Here is a 17,680-nt window from a genome sequence, read left to right on the forward strand (position 1 = left end):
AAGGGACCCTACAGAAATACCCATCATCTCCTACAAGGGAGCCTAAAAAATTACCCATCATCCTCTCAAAGGGACCCAACAGAAATACCCATCATCTCCTACAAGGGGGCCTACAAAATTACCCATCATCCTCTCAAAGGGACCCTACAGAAATACCCATCATCTCCTACAAGGGGGCCTACAAAATGACCCATCATCCTCTCAAAGGGACCCTACAGAAATACCCATCATCTCCTACAAGGGGGCCTACAAAATGACCCATCATCCTCTCAAAGGGACCCTACAGAAATACCCCGTCCGAGCCCAAGAGTAGTTGGTCACACATGAAACTGGCTTCACACTGGCTATGTCTCTCTCCAGACACTGGCGTGGTCCTCATCACCCTGCCGCCCGTCGCCATCTCAGGGTAAGAACGGCACGTGGGCTTCAGCGAGAACGCGGCGAGCAGGTCGCGGGCCGCGGTGTGTGAGAGGCCGCCCTCCATACGCAGCGCAGCTCTTCCTCTTGCAGGCAGATAAACACAATAAATCATCAAGGGGGATCGGGCCCTGATAAAGGCCAGGCGGGGCCAGCCTGCATGGCCCTGGACAGCGGGCCCTAAAATAAATAGCCGGCTATCTGCCACAGCATCAGCCACTGACACCGTTATTTTTCTAATGAGATAAAGCGGCCATTGATGGACACCAAGTGTGACATGGACGCGATGAAATATGTTTAGTCTAGCAGACAGGCTGGGAAGCCAGACATCTCTGTCAACGAGGAAATGAAAGGGTGCTGGGGGGGGGGGTCCAATCAAACTGCCCCCCCCAAAATGCCTCACCCTGCCTTTAGATAACAATGGCCAGCAGGATTAGGTTGCAAAATTAAGATATTTGACTTTCATTCATCTATTAGGATGCAGTTCAATGGGTGTAAAGTAATACCTGAATTTCACAAGGGCTTCACTGCTGCGGCGGAGGAAGGAGGAAATCCGTCATTCCCGGGAGCCTTAATGGTTTTCCCGATTGCGGCTTCATCACAGCGGTCCCTAGTCCCACACTCGGCGTTCTGGGTGAGTGCTAATGGGGGGGGCTGGGGGGTGTGATGAATGTTTCGGCTAAGCCGCTCCATTTTCAGAGGTGGGGGGGGAGGGGCATTCATCACGGGCGGGGGGGGGGCATTTGGCTTAACGCGCTGGTGGATGACTTCAGTAAAACTGGGGTGGGGGGGGGGTGGGGTGGTGGGTGGGAGGTGTACCTCGATCAATGGTGCTGGTAATGGCCCAGTCGTGTATAATTATGTGATAATTCTGAGACTCCAGCCCGGCTCTGCCCCCCCACATCAGGGGCGCTGACACAGATAGAATTTGCATCTAATGCAATTTCTCATAGCACTGGGTCCAAAACCATCAAGTTGCCCCCTTCGCCCCCCCCCCCCATCCCACCTAGCACGCTGTTGTTTGGTTTGGTTGCTACCTCAACGCAGAGAACAAAGCTGGGAGCGACCCGGCCTTTTCCCGAGGCATCTTTGGTGGGGAGATGGGAAGCGGCCCAACCCTGCTGCACTGCCCATGGGGCCTCGCCGTGTCTAATCATCGAATGCATCTTCCTTCATCTAAAGATAAATATTTACACATTTCAAGGAAAACAAACATTTAGGGTCCGTACTGTCAGTGTCCAAGGAACGGTATATGACAAAAGCAAAACTGTTCTGGCGTCCAATAGTGAACGCACTTTAAAATCGCATCGCCCCCTGTGATGTAGAAATGTGTCAGGCTGCGTGATGCGCTTGCAGTTACTGCACTCTGCCAGCCTGCAGCTCCGCTGTCACTCCAGAGGAATCCGTGAGAAGCTTTCGAAGGCCAGGTCATTTACAGAAAGCCGCAGCAAAGCTGGAGCCCGGCGGCTTGCTTTGCCGCAGGAGGTAACTTGAACCCGGGCTGGGCGGGGGGGGGGGGGGGGTGGGTCCTGTGACGCACACGATCGTTCACCACATCAAAGCCCCGGCGGGTGTGGCTGCTGGCAGCGTGATACAGAACGCGGGGTTCACCTCCCTAAAGGAGGAGGAGAAGGATGTGCTGGAGGAGGCGCAGGAGGAAGAGTGGAGCCAGCTCAGCAGAGGAGACAGAAACAGGACATACCACAGGCCTCCGCTCAATGAGCTGTGAAATCACCCAACAGGAGGGGGAGCAGGAATGTGAGGCCGCTCTCCGGGCCGGGGATCCAGTTTCCGTCCTGGGGGGGCGGGTGCCCGCTGCATTCACGCTCCATACAGCATACAGTCCACCAGCTAAAACATGGTTCTGCATCGGGCGGGTCTTTAACCTCCGTGATGCCTGTGTCATGCATTTGGCCCCGCCCCCCCATCACACCGCCCTGTAATGCTCCCGTCCAAAGAGACTCAAGGTGTTTATTTACCCAGAACATCCGTTTAGCTGAAGCGACTCGCCCAGCTTCAGCCATTTGTACAGCTGGACGTTTAATGGGGCAATTTACCGAAATAGTGGTTAGGGTTCTAGGTTCTAGCCTCGTTCCTCAAAACACTCCCCAGACAGCGAGGGGGTGGGGGGGGGGGGAGAAACCAAGTCCCACAGAAGCTGAGTGAGAGTGATGGGGGAAGAGGGAGGAGCGGAACAGGAGGAGGAGAGGGTGTAGCCAGGGGGCGGAGAGAAGCAGGTGTCCCCTGTGCGGTAAACATGTGCTTTTGCCGTTTGCGGATAAGCGACCCCCCCCCGTCGGGGCACGGCGCAATCGGAGCGGCATTAGCAAGTAATGCGAGATGCGTGCAAAATCGCTCGCTTACACATTCTGGATGGAAAGAGGCTGGTAGAGCAAGGGCGCCCGGATAATCAACTCCGCAAGGCCGCCGCGTCGCATTCTCCATGTGGCTGTTACAGCCTTATCTTCTCCAATAAAACAGAACCGCGCCACATCCGAATAGGAGCTGCCTTCATTAGGCGCGCAGAACTCCCAGCGCAGAGAGCGTCTGCAGGCCTGGCGGTCTCCAGCGACATGTGTGCATCTCCATGATGTGAGGGCCTAGAGCCAAGGACGCCAGCCAAGCGGAAATGCTTCATGGGGACCTGCACTCATACATCCTTATTAAAACCTAATGCCTAGAGCCATGTGAGAGCCCAAAAGACCATGCAGACGTCTCTGAAGCACACGATCGTCATTAATTACCTTTCTAAAACACATAAATGGAACCAATATTACATAAATATTAACGTTCTTCATAATACAGACATACAGACCAATTCCAATTACATCTACTGTTGGTTTGAAATATCTCCTACGCATATAACCCAAACTTAATACCCCAAAACAACAGTATTTCAATCAAGAGAAACAGCTACTTGGATCAGTCCTTACATTACACTCCTTGTATCTTTGAGAAACGCACTGTAATCAATAAATATCCATAAATTCAGACGGCAAGTGAATGACCAACTATTCGAAAACATAAAAAAAACGTTTAAAATGTTTCAGTATTTTGAGAGATGCCGTTAAACTGCCGTAGGATGTCGCCCGTGTTGCAGAGACTTGCAGGACCTGTGGCTTTCGCCAGGCAACAAACTTTGAGGCAAAGCAGTCTGCCATGGTACAAGATGTATAAATTCACATGCACATATACACACAGACACACACATGCAGGCAGGAGACAGGAGGCAGAACAAGGAGATGGATTTTACTAACAGAGGAAGACATAAATTATGGGTGGACTGCAGCTGCATGTCGTGGATCATTTGGAAGAAGGAGGCCTGGACCTATTTCGAGGATCCCCATCTCATGGTGGGACGCACAAGACGGGGGGGGGGGCAGGGCATCTAAGGCCCACCACAAGGGACTGGAGGGGGGGTAAGGTGCCGCCAAACACGAATGCCCCCGTGAATTAAAACAGGAACAATAAAAGCAAAACTTAAAAAGAATGAAGTTTCCTGCTTCAAAATCTTAAATGAAAAAGGTCAATGAGCTTATGCGGGTCTGTTTGGACTACGCTGAGCCCACATCTGATCCTTCTTGGTGAAGAAGCAGCCAGACATGGCCCAGCTGCCGAAAATACCAGGACCAGAGCTATTTTCCAAAAGAGATGGAGGTTATGTTTGGGATACGGGAAACCGGCTAAGCGATAGTTAGACAACATCCAAAAACATTCTGTGATAAAACTCGGCCAGTCGCTCACAGACCCCAGCAGGACAGAGCAAACAGACACGGCCCCCGAAAGATGATCCCAGATGGTCTCTCCCATACTGCACACCGGGCCACTGCCTGCAGAGATGTGGTAATGAGCACGCTTCAGAGGCTGCACTCGTCCGCGGTCAGACCCAACGCCATCAAACATGGCTGCTCTGGATGCAACGGCGTTATTAACTTGTCAGCAGGTTTGACGCTAATTTTCTAATGAAATCACGAAACAGAATCAACAGGGAATGACAACAGTGTCGGCAGCCAAAGCACACACTTAACTTCAGCGCGGGCCGAGGGGCAGGACTGATTCCCAGCAGATGTTCTGCTTCCACAGAAACACGCTAAAGGCAGTGTTGCTTTCCGGACCGTGCCGGGGGATTTGGGCTGTCCCACGTTTCCTGGCGAGCTGTGCTGTCGATTTGGTCATTCTTGTGGGTATGTCGGTAATTGATTCACTTAATGATTAAAAGCCAAGGGAGATTTTCAATTGTGAATGATTTTCCCCAGCTCCTCCACCCAACGTGCGGCGCCTCGTTTAAATGGGAATGCAGCGGACCAGCATCACGACAGCGGGGCTGTGCTGATAACGTCTGTATGCAAACAGAGGTTCCTCTGGAAAGACCTTTGCATCACAGAGTGGATTAGAAGCGGAACGAAATCACTTCCTGGCATTTAAAGGAGTAATGACCGAAAGATCACGGTCACTCTTCTCAAGCGGGGACCTTCCGGAGGCTCATTTGCTTGGTGCTGTCCCGCGCACCCGCCGGTCTGGCATTTTGCTGGGACGCTGCCTTATTTGGTCCGGAGCGTGGGATGGTGTGAACGCAGATTGTTCCGGGGTGACGGGGACAGTACAGGAGACCACGGGGAGGTGACAGGTGACGGACGTGGCTATGGGAGAAGCTGATCAAGGTGCTGAAAAGCTGCATATCTCGAGAAAAAGCCTGTGAGACGATCAGGGTAAAACCGTCAGGATGCATGTGAGAGCTCCTGAAGCCCCATCGCAAGGGAGGTGTTTGGGAAGGGAGGGGGGACGCTGGGGTCTGACAGGCTGCAGCTCAATCATACGGGTTGAGAATGCACCCCCCCCCCCCCCCCCCCCCGGCATGGGCAAGGGGAATGCCAATGAAACGGGCTACTGTTCTGCACAATGTGTGTGTGTGTGTGTGGGGGGGGGGGGTACCTGTAATAATAACTGGCCGGGACCCCACAGACGCACTGCCAAGTTCCCAGCAACCCTGAAGCCCCGCAGAGTCACCCCATTCTGCAGCACGCCGGAAAGCGTGACAGCGTCGCCATGGATACCCGTGGGCTCATTGTGCAGCTGGTGATCAATAAGGTCTGTTTGCTGAAAACAATAAATCCTAACATGGAGGGGCGGATGGACAAAGGTGTCTGCCCAGGAACAGCGTGGGACACAGGGGTGGAGGATACAGGGATGGAGGATGGTAGCGGCCGGTACCTGAGACTCCCGGTGTGTAGCATTAGCCTTACGACTGTATGCTCACCATACCTGCATCAGAGAGAACCAATCAGCCAGTGACACGTCACACGTTACACGCAGCCATCGGCATTTTAGGGGGTAGAGGGGTAGAGCGGATCCTGCCCCAGAAAGAGGCAGTATCAGGTGGGGGGGTGATGATTCCTCTGCTGAAGGTGAACTTTCCTCACACTGTTTGTTACGAGTCAGGCAGACCCTGAACACCAGCTTCGGTAGTTTAGGGCACAATTAGAGTGCGCTAATCACAGGCGAGGCAGTAAAACGGTGGGAGCGCTGGAAGGAAAGCGGCTGTGAGTAACTCTCACCGGGGGAGGGGGGGATGCGGCCCCCACCCCCTCCACAAAGGGCACCCACAGTCCTGGAGGTCAGGGTACTAATGGTAGACCTCCTGGCCTTCCCCAAGCCCCAGAAAACATGCCGTCTCCCTGCCTCGCCATAAATCAGCAGCCCTGCCCCCCCAGGCCCGTGCCACCCCTGTGATGTCCCTGGACACGGATCATTTCAGAGCCAGGTCACATGACCGTGGGTTAAGCTGGGCCTCTGATGGGGCCCGGGGGCCCAGGGAGGGACGAATCCACGAGACCACCGTCCATTTGGTCCGGTTAGCGAACATACATCTAGCAAACAGCCAGTCACAGCGTGTAAGCAGGGTCTCAGACAGCGGGGTACAGGTTTAAGAAGTAACCCCACACCTCGAGCTGCAGGGGCTCGGGCGTCTGCCAGAATGTTCTTCAAATGTGTTTTATGCACTGCGCCTCGGATGCAGGGCCGTCACTAATGAGTTTCACCTGCCACACGCGGAATAAAGTCACATCTGAAGGAGTTGAGGGCTGACAGGTCACAGCAGGGACCATCACCCTAAAAGCTAAATTCACTGTCCATGTTCTATTGATGCGTTTTTGGGAAAGGGCCCTGCTTCCTGTGGGTCGTGTTTCATTCATTCGTTTAAATTTTCATACTCAGGGTCAATTTTCCCAAGCAGGCTAATCTCTATTTACCCATGAATGGGTTAGTCCTTTTCCCAGACACTGCGCTTTATCTCGGAATAAGCAAAACGCTGGATGGAACGGGGGGTTTTTTATTATCAGTCAGAAAAATAACAAAGCAAGGCAGCGGTGGGGGATGGCAAGCGATGCGTGGTGGGGGGGGGGCTTCTTCCTGTTACTTATGCCAAGGACCCTATTACATCACAAGATGAGGAGGCTGGATTCTCTCAATTCCATAGTTTATTTCCCTGAGAGGCAAAATTGTCTGCCGGAGGCGGGTAGGGGGGCGGAATCGCCACAAGACTGTTACAACCTGGGCTTCATTTGGGGGGGCGGGGGGGTAATCACAGCTCACACCTTGACAACAAGCTTTGTCTGTGTTTTGGGGGGGAAGTGGCACATCAGCTAACGAAGGCCTCATTTTCTCTGGTGGTGGGGGGAAAACTGCACAGACTCGAGGAGGCTCTGTGCCTCACACCAAATAGACAGAACTGATATGGATACGACGTGGCATGAGCCCCAATCCCCGCTGTGATCACCGCTGATGCAGAGTCCCTCCCCAGAGCCGTTTTCTTTGTTTTGATCCCACCCTTGGTCCATGATTAGCTGACATAAATGTGATCAATCCTTTATTTGCCATTTGCACAAGTACAGGGAGAGCAGGATGGGGAACGTGACATCACAGGATTGGCCAGCAGGACGATTACCAGCATGCATTGCACTTCACCACCATCTAAATATTGCAAATCCATCCATTTATCTTCTATAACTTCTTATCATATTCAGGGTTGTGGGGGGCACAAGGCAGGGAACAATGCAGGATGGGGAATTGGGTCAACCCATCGCACACTCACACCAACAGGCAATTTGGTAATTCCAATTAACATCAGCATGTTTTGGACTGTGGGGGGAAACCTGAGTACCTGGAGGAAACCCCACGATGACGCGGGGAGAACATGCAAACTCCACACATGGAACCGTGATGGAGACTCAAACCCAAGTTCCAGAAGTGTGAGGTGACAGTGCTAACCACTGCACCACCATGCCGCCCCTTACAGTGCTAACCACTGCGTCGCCTCCATATTGTTAATTAATATGTGTATTTCTGCATTTTTGTTGATAGTAAACCTTGCAACCATGTAATGTTTGTCATCGAAATGTGAGTATCGTGTAAAATGTTGGCTTCCATGTCTGTGCTGCTCCGACCAATAGTAGCTGTTAACAAAGACAGTAACTTCACTTTTTAAAAAGCTGCCCTCTCTTTTATCAAATTGCGCTCTGTGTCTGGTCTGCTGCATAAAGAAGATTTTGCTCCCTCTAGGGTTGTGGCGTGACACAGAAGTAAAAGGTAGCAGCAGCGTCTTCAGTACGTGGCAAACTGTCCTCTCCGGTGTGTTTGATTTCGTTTTGTCCCGACGTCGTTTGAAGCCTATAGTCACCTTCAGCATCGTCTCTGGTCCCTGACGAGAAAATCCAGCCGGGTGATAGGGGTGGGTGGGGGGGGGTGGTTTACAGGCATGCAAATTAACCCTGAGAGCACGAGAGTGCAGGCCGCGCTATTGTTTACATAAGATAATGGGGGGGGTGGGGGGGGGGGTGATTCGACGCCCCCATTAAGGAGTTAACACCTAGCCACAAAGTGCCATTTGTCTGAGAAAGAAAACAACCGCGGAAGAGTGTACTTTTGTAAATAAATCCCGTAAGTTCCCTGTATTTTGGTAAGCTGGAGTGTCAGAGGAGAGCCCTTCTTAGCCGTTAAATCGGCGGTTAATCATTACAAACAGAGATTACTGTGGAGGGTGGGGTTCAGTGAGCAGTGAGCAGTTTGGTGAGCAGTGGCGCACGGCCCTTTGCCGAGGCTTGTAACCACGATACACCGAGGCAAACGGGCAGGTTTATCACGGTACCGGAGTGACCCGCTGCAGCTTCCTCGCAAGCTTGGGGGGGGGGGGGGGGGGCGGCTCGTCAGCAGCAAACGAGAAAACCGGTGCCACTCGCCCCGTAGAATCACCTCGGTTGCGGGAATGAGCAAGCGTGACGTGAGGAAAGGGGACCCAGCAGAGATGGCGAGCCGCCACATGTAAAGACAGCAGTGTCCGTGGCATTTACCTGCATCTTTTACGAGTGAATTTCAACAAAGGAACAGAACATCACAGTGCTGTCTCCTACAATCCAGCAAAGTGGCTGCTGTAATAACCAGTGCCTGCTGCCCTCCCAGGCACTGGTGGGACAGAGGCTGCAGGGACCCCTGATTAATGGACGTGGGGTGTAAACGGTTTGCACAGTGCAGTGAGAGCTGCAAGAACGATCAGTAAATTTGCACACCTCCTTTAATCTCCTTAATTAATGGGCGCAGACGGATAACCTCGTTAACACCTCTCATACAGCTTGGAGTGGGGTAGCAAGGCAAAGATCGCTGTTTCTCTTTTACTTTTAAATCGAAACAAATCAAATACGTAATTCAGATCAAGATGCAATGCGGACGTGTCGCTTCAGTCTGGAATCTTCTTCAAGGACGATGTCCTGCTGACTCGTGTACATGTGGGGTGTAAAATGGTCAGACAGCCTCTTCCTGAGCTGCCCCACTGCGTTTCCGCAGCAGAGGAAGTGGCAGCCGGCTGTCTCAGTTGGAGCTGGTGTATTGAGGTGTACAGCGCGTGCTTAGAGGTGCGCTTGATGGAGCGTGTGAGCCGTGCAGATCCTGCGGTCATACCGCTGCACTGCTGCTTGGAGCTGGCGGTCGGCAGCCTGTCCCTCGACCATGCAGTATTTCCAGCACTTCAAACAGCACAATGACAATTAATGTCAAAATCTGTAGTTCAAATTGGCAGTTTTAAGCTGCGGACTTAAGCAATAACTTGATTATATCCCTTCAAATTCACACATTAACCTGGAGCGTGACGGCAAGCAAGGGCCAGAACACCTAGATGACGGAAATGTGGGCAGGCATCACGCTCACATCACGGGCATCACGCTGACATCACGGGCATCACGTTCACATCACGGGCATCACGCTCACATCACGGGCATCACGCTCACATCACGGGCATCACGCTCACATCACGGGCATCACGCTGACATCACGGGCATCACGCTGACATCACGGGCATCACGCTCACATCACGGGCATCACGCTGACATCACGGGCATCACGCTGACATCACGGGCATCACGCTAACATCACGGGCATCACGCTCACATCAGGGGCATCACGTTCACATCACGGGCATCACGCTCACATCACGGGCATCACGCTCACATCACGGGCATCACGCTCACATCACGGGCATCACGCTCACATCACGGGCATCATGCTTGCATTTCGGGTCCTGCACTCATATTGCAGGCATTGAACTCATAATGCATTTTGGGCGTCACACTCGCATATCAGGAATTTTGCTTGCATCGCTGGTACCACGTTTTCGGGGCCCAGGAAGATTGAGGGTGTGGACAGACGGGACCTCAGAGGGCAGGTAAGCTCATGTCAGGCCCATCCTTGTGTGTGTGTGTGTGTGTGTGGAGGGGGGGGCTTATCAGGTGTTTTCATTTTGAGAGGCCACTTAAACTATCAACAAGTTCCCTAATGCGCAAGTTCATGTTTATATTTTTGTAGCGACAATGACTTCCTTTGGTGGGTCAGACTGCAGCAGCCTTAGTGAAGACTGCCCCCCCCAGTTCCCAGCACTCCCAATCTCCTGACTTGAAAGTCATTTCCTAAGTAAAACACATGACAGACAGGCCGCGTGACTGATCGTGTTTGTGTCCGCACGTTGTTTTCTCACGGGGGCGGGTGCCTGTGCCCCCCCCATCCCTTCCTTGGGGAACCTCTTTTCAAACATGGCCTCATGCAATCTCAGGGCGGTACCCTCCTGGTGATGAATGGGACCCAAAACAGCCCCATGCCTCCCACTGAAGTGCCCCCCCCCCACACACCGATGCCTAAACCAAAAAGAGAGAATTCTACGGGGAGGTCACTGTTGTAAAGAAACAGAGGAGAACCATCGCTCTCATGAAGACCGCATGTTAGCTCATTCCCTCAAAGGCCTCAAAAAAGCAGCACGAGTATGTGACAATAAATAAATTGCTTGGGTAGGGGGGTAAAGTTGATTGGCTGGGTCAAAGTGACACCCTGATTTACAGTGTGAACCCGGGCCGAGCCAAAGGGACACCCTGATTTACAGTATGAACCCGGGCCGGGCCAAAGCGACACGCTGATTTACAGTATGAACCCGGGCCGGGCCAAAGGGACACCCTGATTTACAGTATGAACCCGGGCCGGGCCAAAGCGACACGCTGATTTACAGTATGAACCCGGGCCGGGCCAAAGGGACACCCTGATTTACAGTATGAACCCGGGCCGGGCCAAAGCGACACGCTGATTTACAGTATGAACCCGGTCCGGGCCAAAGCGACACGCTGATTTACAGTATGAACCCGGGCCGGGCCAAAGCGACACGCTGATTTACAGTATGAACCCGGGCCGGGCCAAAGTGACACGCTGATTTACAGTATGAACCCGGGCCGGGCCAAAGCGACACGCTGATTTACAGTATGAACCCGGGCCGGGCCAAAGTGACACCCTGATTTACAGTATGTACCCGGGCCGGGCCAAAGCGACACGCTGATTTACAGTATGAACCCGGGCCGGGCCAAAGCGACACGCTGATTTACAGTATGAACCCGGGCCGGGCCAAAGCGACACGCCGATTTACAGTATGAACCCGGGCCGGGCCAAAGCGACACGCTGATTTACAGTATGAACCCGGGCCGGGCCAAAGTGACACCCTGATTTACAGTATGAACCCGGGCCGGGCCAAAGCGACATGCTGATTTACAGTATGAACCCGGGCCGGGCCAAAGTGACACCCTGATTTACAGTATGAACCCGGGCCGGGCCAAAGTGACACCCTGATTTACAGTATGAACCCGGGCCGGGCCAAAGTGACACCCTGATTTACAGTATGAACCCGGGCCGGGCCAAAGTGACACCCTGATTTACAGTATGAACCTGGGCCGGGCCAAAGCGACACCCTGATTTACAGTATGAACCCGGGCCGGGCCAAAGTGACACCCTGATTTACAATGTGAACCCGGGCCGGGCCAAAGTGACACCCTGATTTACAGTATGAACCCGGGCCGGGCCAAAGTGACACCCTGATTTACAGTATGAACCCGGGCCGGGCCAAAGTGACACCCTGATTTACAGTGTGAACCCGGGCCGGGCCAAAGTGACACCCTGATTTACAATGTGAACCCGGGCCGGGCCAAAGTGACACCCTGATTTACAGTATGAACCCGGGCCGGGCCAAAGTGACACCCTGATTTACAGTGTGAACCCGGGCCGGGCCAAAGCGACACGCTGATTTACAGTATGAACCCGGGCCGGGCCAAAGTGACACCCTGATTTACAGTGTGAACCCGGGCCGGGCCAAAGTGACACCCTGATTTACAGTGTGAACCCGGGCCGGGCCAAAGCGACACGCTGATTTACAGTATGAACCCGGGCCGGGCCAAAGTGACACCCTGATTTACAGTGTGAACCCGGGCCGGGCCAAAGTGACACCCTGATTTACAGTGTGAACCCGGGCCGGGCCAAAGTGACACCCTGATTTACAGTGTGAACCCGGGCCGGGCCAAAGCGACACGCTGATTTACAGTATGAACCCGGGCCGGGCCAAAGCGACACCCTGATTTACAGTATGAACCCGGGCCGGGCCAAAGGGACACCCTGATTTACAGTATGAACCCGGGCCGGGCCAAAGTGACACCCTGATTTACAGTATGAACCCGGGCCGGGCCAAAGCGACACGCTGATTTACAGTATGAACCCGGGCCGGGCCAAAGCGACACCCTGATTTACAGTATGAACCCGGGCCAGATCTCTTCAGGCTGCGGCAGGTTGATATACAAGTGACTCGTTTTTAAAATCATTTCAGAAGACTATATCCCAGAACGCACCACAAATGCCAGCCCAACAGCCAGGACTCAGCTTTGTATAACTGAACTCTGTGTGATGCTAATATCCCTCACAGTCCGTGTGTAACACGCAGCTGCATATTGCTGCCTCTGCAACATGACATTTAACTCAACGAATGTGCAGCTCTGACTGACTGTCTTACTGCAGGCCCACGTCACGTCACCGGCCTGTCAGCCAGTGGTTTCTGGACTTTACTGGAGTCTCCCCAGCTTAAGAAAGAGCTGCCTGTAGCACACAACCGTAACCCTGCATGTCACGAGGACACGTACTGAACAAGCACACGAAAATAGCACCACCAGAGCTCACCAAAGAAAAGGTGCCCCCCTTGACAGGGGGCCTTTAATCGCAAACTGGAGCTTGCCAGCAGCATGAGGCCGTCAGTAAAGCCGTCTCAATGCACCGTTCTGCCTTATCTCACCACGGCTGATGTCTGAAAGGGGAGTTTGGGTGTCAAAACGGGTCTACCCCAGATGCTGCCAGGGGCCATAGATGCATTATGCAAGCGTCCCGTGACACCGCGAGAACTCCAACAGCTGCGAGCTGAGTAACGTGAAGACCCCCGACAGAGGTGTCCTGCCGCGCTGACATTTTCATCTCCGCTGCGGTGGGCCACTTCAAACGTCGCGGGCAGTAGGTGGCCAGGCGGGAGCTGTCTCTGAAGATGCGCTCAGCGGTGGCCCAGTCATGAATCAGAGCTGCCAATAGCCACCCACCCCCCCCAACAGGTGACTCCATCCTCCAGCACAATCAATCCAACCCCCCCGACATCACAGACAAAGGCCCCCGTCTGCCACATTACAATCACCCAAAGAAGACCAGTACCTTGGCCTCTAATTAACTGTCTTCAGAGGAATTATGTTTTCATTCTTGGGAAGCTCATGTGGTTCATATTTACTAATGCGTTATCTTGCAATGATAGCCGCGAGCCAGTTACATTTCAAGGCGGGGGTCTTAACTTTGGACAGCAACATATTCAATTCCAGTAATGAAAGGCAAATTGCAAATTGCGAGCCATTTGTGTGATTAAAACGAAGGCCGTGGCATATTCTGAGGAGCAATGACCTTGAGAGCGGCCCGTGGTCTACGCGGAGAGCGTCACGTACAACCGCGTCATGCTGACCTTAGAAGGACCCGTTCCCTGTGTGAAAAGAGCTGTTCGAGCTAAGAAAGGATTTCCCAGGTAACGGTGACCATGAATCAGGAATGGGTTTGTATGCAAGCTCCATCATAGGTCAGAATATCTGCCGTACATCCATCTATTAATCCATTTACTACACCCACTTGTCCTATGCAGGGCCGCCAAGGTCTGGTGCCCGTCCCAGAAGCTACGGCTGAAAAGCCGGGAATAACCCAGGAAGAGGGACCCAATCCATATCCGCTGCACTCTGCCAACTCAAGAAAGGCAGAGTATTCCACAGCCTTGTGTAAATACAAGCACCCTAAAAACAAACACCAGAGTATTCCACAGCCTTGTGTAAATACGAACACACTAACCCCGAACACCAGAGTATTCCACAGCCTTGTGTAAATACGAACACACTAACCCCGAACACCAGAGTATTCCACAGCCTTGTGTAAATACGAACACACTAACCCTGAACACCAGAGTATACCACAGCCTTGTGTTAATATGACCATCCTAACCCCAAACAGCAAAGTATACCACAGCCTTGTGTAAATATGAGCACATCACATGTTATACCGTGGACACCATATGCTTTACCGTGCACATAACGTGTTTTTACCACGCACAACACGTACTTTACTATGCCCGCTTCATGTTTTACTGTGCATGCTGTGTGTTACACCACAGACATAGTGTATTTTACACATGCATATCGCATGTTTTACCATGGACACTGCGACTTATCCTTCACGGTATGCATTTTACTCTGCCCGGCACATGATTACCATGCAGACTACACTCCCCAGTGTTTTACCACACGCACAGCACCTTTCACCAAGCACACCATGTGTTTTACCATGCATACTGTGTGATTTACCGTGGACACTGCAAGTTTGTGAAACAAAACGGGCTTCTCCCCTTCTGCCCCAGTATCCTCGGACACAGCAGCGAGTTCCGGAATGACGAGAAAGTCGTCCCCTAACAGTCAGACACACACCGGTGCCCTTGGCAGCAACATCAGTCTGTAATCCCTCGATTTTCATTCCGCGGGCCACGCTGACAGTGGACAGACATGCTGAACAGAGAGGGGAGGGGGCGCTCTCACATTTACATTGGATAACATAAGCGTCCTGTTTTCTGCCTGGTTAGTGCCGTACAATGCGGACGCCACATTGAAAAGGAAGGAGATTCAAGGATATTTAATTCAGGGGTGGAGAAAAACAAAGAACAGGAGTAACACAGCGTGGCAGGGGACAGCTATCATTAAATGACCTTCTTCATTAACACAAAGAAGCGTGACAAATGAGGTTACAGCCATTCAGGTTCCACGCGCTGACGAGATTGAACTCGACTCACACAGTTGGATAGTAAACAAACAAAATGGAACGGAAATAAAAAGTGGAAATTCCAGATCAATTAGTTGTGTCGGTTCTGTTGTTGCAGGGATGACATCACTGTGGAATTAAGGAAGCGTTTCAAAGCAGTTAGTGAAACCTCTCGGAGGTCGTTACTGACTAAGGACTCACTGTGCTGCCTCTACAAAGACCTCCGTCCCAGTTTACTGGCCCTGCCAGGCGATTAGCACACAGTTAATGAGAGTGAGTACATGAACAGAGAGACCTGTGAGAAATTAAAGACAGGCCGAGACACAGACACACGCGTGATACCTGGTCATGGCTAGCCTCGACGGAGCCCCCGATGCCGTGGAATCCCATCTGAACAGGCGACAGAGTCAGGTAGGTGAGAAACTCTTTGCCGCTTTGTCTGTCGCTAAACTGCACCTGCGTGACACAGAGATAACGGGACACGCTTTAAGGAGCGAGCGGCCCAGCCAGCGGAGCGCAGCGTCCCACCAAACGCTCCGCAGAAGCTGCTCGACGAAGAGGGCCCTCCTCAGAGGCCACACCGACGTCCCCAATTAAAGACGTCTCACCCAGGTCCCTCAGAGTACGAGCCCGCACACGGTACTCTTTCATAGCTGGGTTTGCTCGCGAAACGCCCCCGTGGTATTCCAAATCAGCACAAAAAGGATCATGTAGATGCTTTCAGACAATGGAACAAAGGCATCCCCGCTCATGTGGGAATTCTTTACAGCATCTTCGCAGCCTATTTCTTCAGAGGACAGCGTCCGTGATCGCGGGTGGAGGTGACCTGCCTGGAGACCGCCATCATTTCAGGAGACTTTACCACCAGACCCTGAAATGACCACGCTTGCTTATTATATATGTGAAACATGGTAGAGGTCTGTTGATCTCTAGCTGTAAACCAGTAATTTTATAGAGAATTTTTTAGAATATTTGAATTTTTTTCATTAACACTGCACTAGATACAAGGTCCATAGGCATAAAACCATAATTGTTATTAGCATTATTTTTTGTCTCCTGCTACAGGCTTTTCAGGGTATGCAGACCTAACACCCAACGACATATTTAATAAATTCCACACAGACGTTCACGTACATCAGTAGAAACAGAATGGATACTGAGTTACTCAGAAAAAATTTGTTAAGGTCAGCTGAAGTACATAAAAATGACAGTATGAAAATGATTTAAGGTAAGAAATGACAACGTATATTCATTTCTCTTGGTCCCGGGTCTGTATGAGAGGCCAGGGGAGCAGAGTGGCTTCTATGTGAAGAGTCAAATACTGTGTTACACAGCCACAGCCTCATTTCTCTTCTGGGGGGGGCTCTCACTCGTAGCCCTGTCAGGTGTGGGGTCGTGCCATGTCACATTTTATCAGTCTCCTCCCGAGGTTCACTCCCACCAGCAGACCACAGGGTGGTTGTGGAAACCGCCATCTGCGATGGATGCAAGCCGTGTGATCACACAGGCCAACCTGAGACACCCCCCCACTCCCCCACTGTCAATTCTGCATCACCGGCACTCAGCTTCAGGCTGTGCAAGACAGACAATGCAAAATATTCAGAAAGAACCCCCCACTGACAGCGTGTTATTTACACTTCTCAGTGTCAGCAGCACACCCCCACGCGGGGAGGGGCGGCTGGTAGCTGCATCGAGACTAAGTTAGAGACCGCAGTGCTGATCATCTGCTCCAGGGGAGCCAGATGGACGGTGGGTCCAGCCCCCAGACCTGAAGCATGGCTCTATGGTTCTATGTATGTGTGCATCTTACAAAAGAAGAGCATGATGGGATATGTGTCAAGGAGCATCCCTTTGTACCTGTATTCATACTTGTGCAATTGACAAATAAACGATTTTATTACAGAAAACCATACCAAAGCACAAACGATAAACCAGGCAGGTTCCACTGGGGTTTTTACCATCCCCAGAAGGTATGAATTCTGGCAATAAGTGAATCACGGTATTTTGCTTTTCAGCCATTTAGGACAGCGGGGATGCGACACACAGAGAGCTGGAATGCCGGGCTGCCGCCACTTGACAGAGAGTGGGGGTATGGGGCTGTCCCTCCCCAGCCCCCTCATGGTCAATGGAGCCCCGCAGAAGGATGCAGATACGGCCCCTGAGCCTTAATGCCAGGAGACCCAGAATGCACCCCTGGTAGCTTCCTGATCCATCCAACCAGTAACGGGGACTGGCTGGTTCCCTGCAGCTCAGCTTCAGGAATGGCCGATGAACATGCTTTACCATACTTTAACACACTCTTCCAGACTTGCGAATGTGGACCTGCCGCTTTCCTCCTAACCGCGACCCGCCCGCCACGCTCTCCCACGTTCACGCGCACGTGGACCTGCCGCTTTCCTCCTAACCGCGACCCGCCCGCCACGCTCTCCCACGTTCACGCGCACGTGGACCTGCCGCTTTCCTCCTAACCGCGACCCGCCCGCCACGCTCTCCCACGTTCACGCGCACGTGGACCTGCCGCTTTCCTCCTAACCGCGACTTGCCCGCCACGCTCTCCCACGCTCACGCGCACGTGGACCAGCCGCTTTCCTCCTAACCG

General features: G+C 52.5%; 1 protein-coding gene across 1 annotated transcript in view; it reads right to left on the bottom strand.

Annotated features, from left to right (window-relative positions):
- The window catches only part of stau2 (staufen double-stranded RNA binding protein 2), a 66,881-nt gene that overhangs the window by 4,676 nt on the left and 44,525 nt on the right, over nucleotides 1-17,680 (bottom strand). The window contains exon 13 of the mRNA XM_048976946.1: nucleotides 15,424-15,537. Coding sequence (XP_048832903.1) covers nucleotides 15,424-15,537 — 114 coding nt within the window. The remainder of the gene's footprint in view (nucleotides 1-15,423; nucleotides 15,538-17,680) is intronic.

This window comes from Brienomyrus brachyistius, chromosome 15, assembly GCF_023856365.1.
Source record: "Brienomyrus brachyistius isolate T26 chromosome 15, BBRACH_0.4, whole genome shotgun sequence".
NCBI lineage: Eukaryota > Metazoa > Chordata > Actinopteri > Osteoglossiformes > Mormyridae > Brienomyrus > Brienomyrus brachyistius.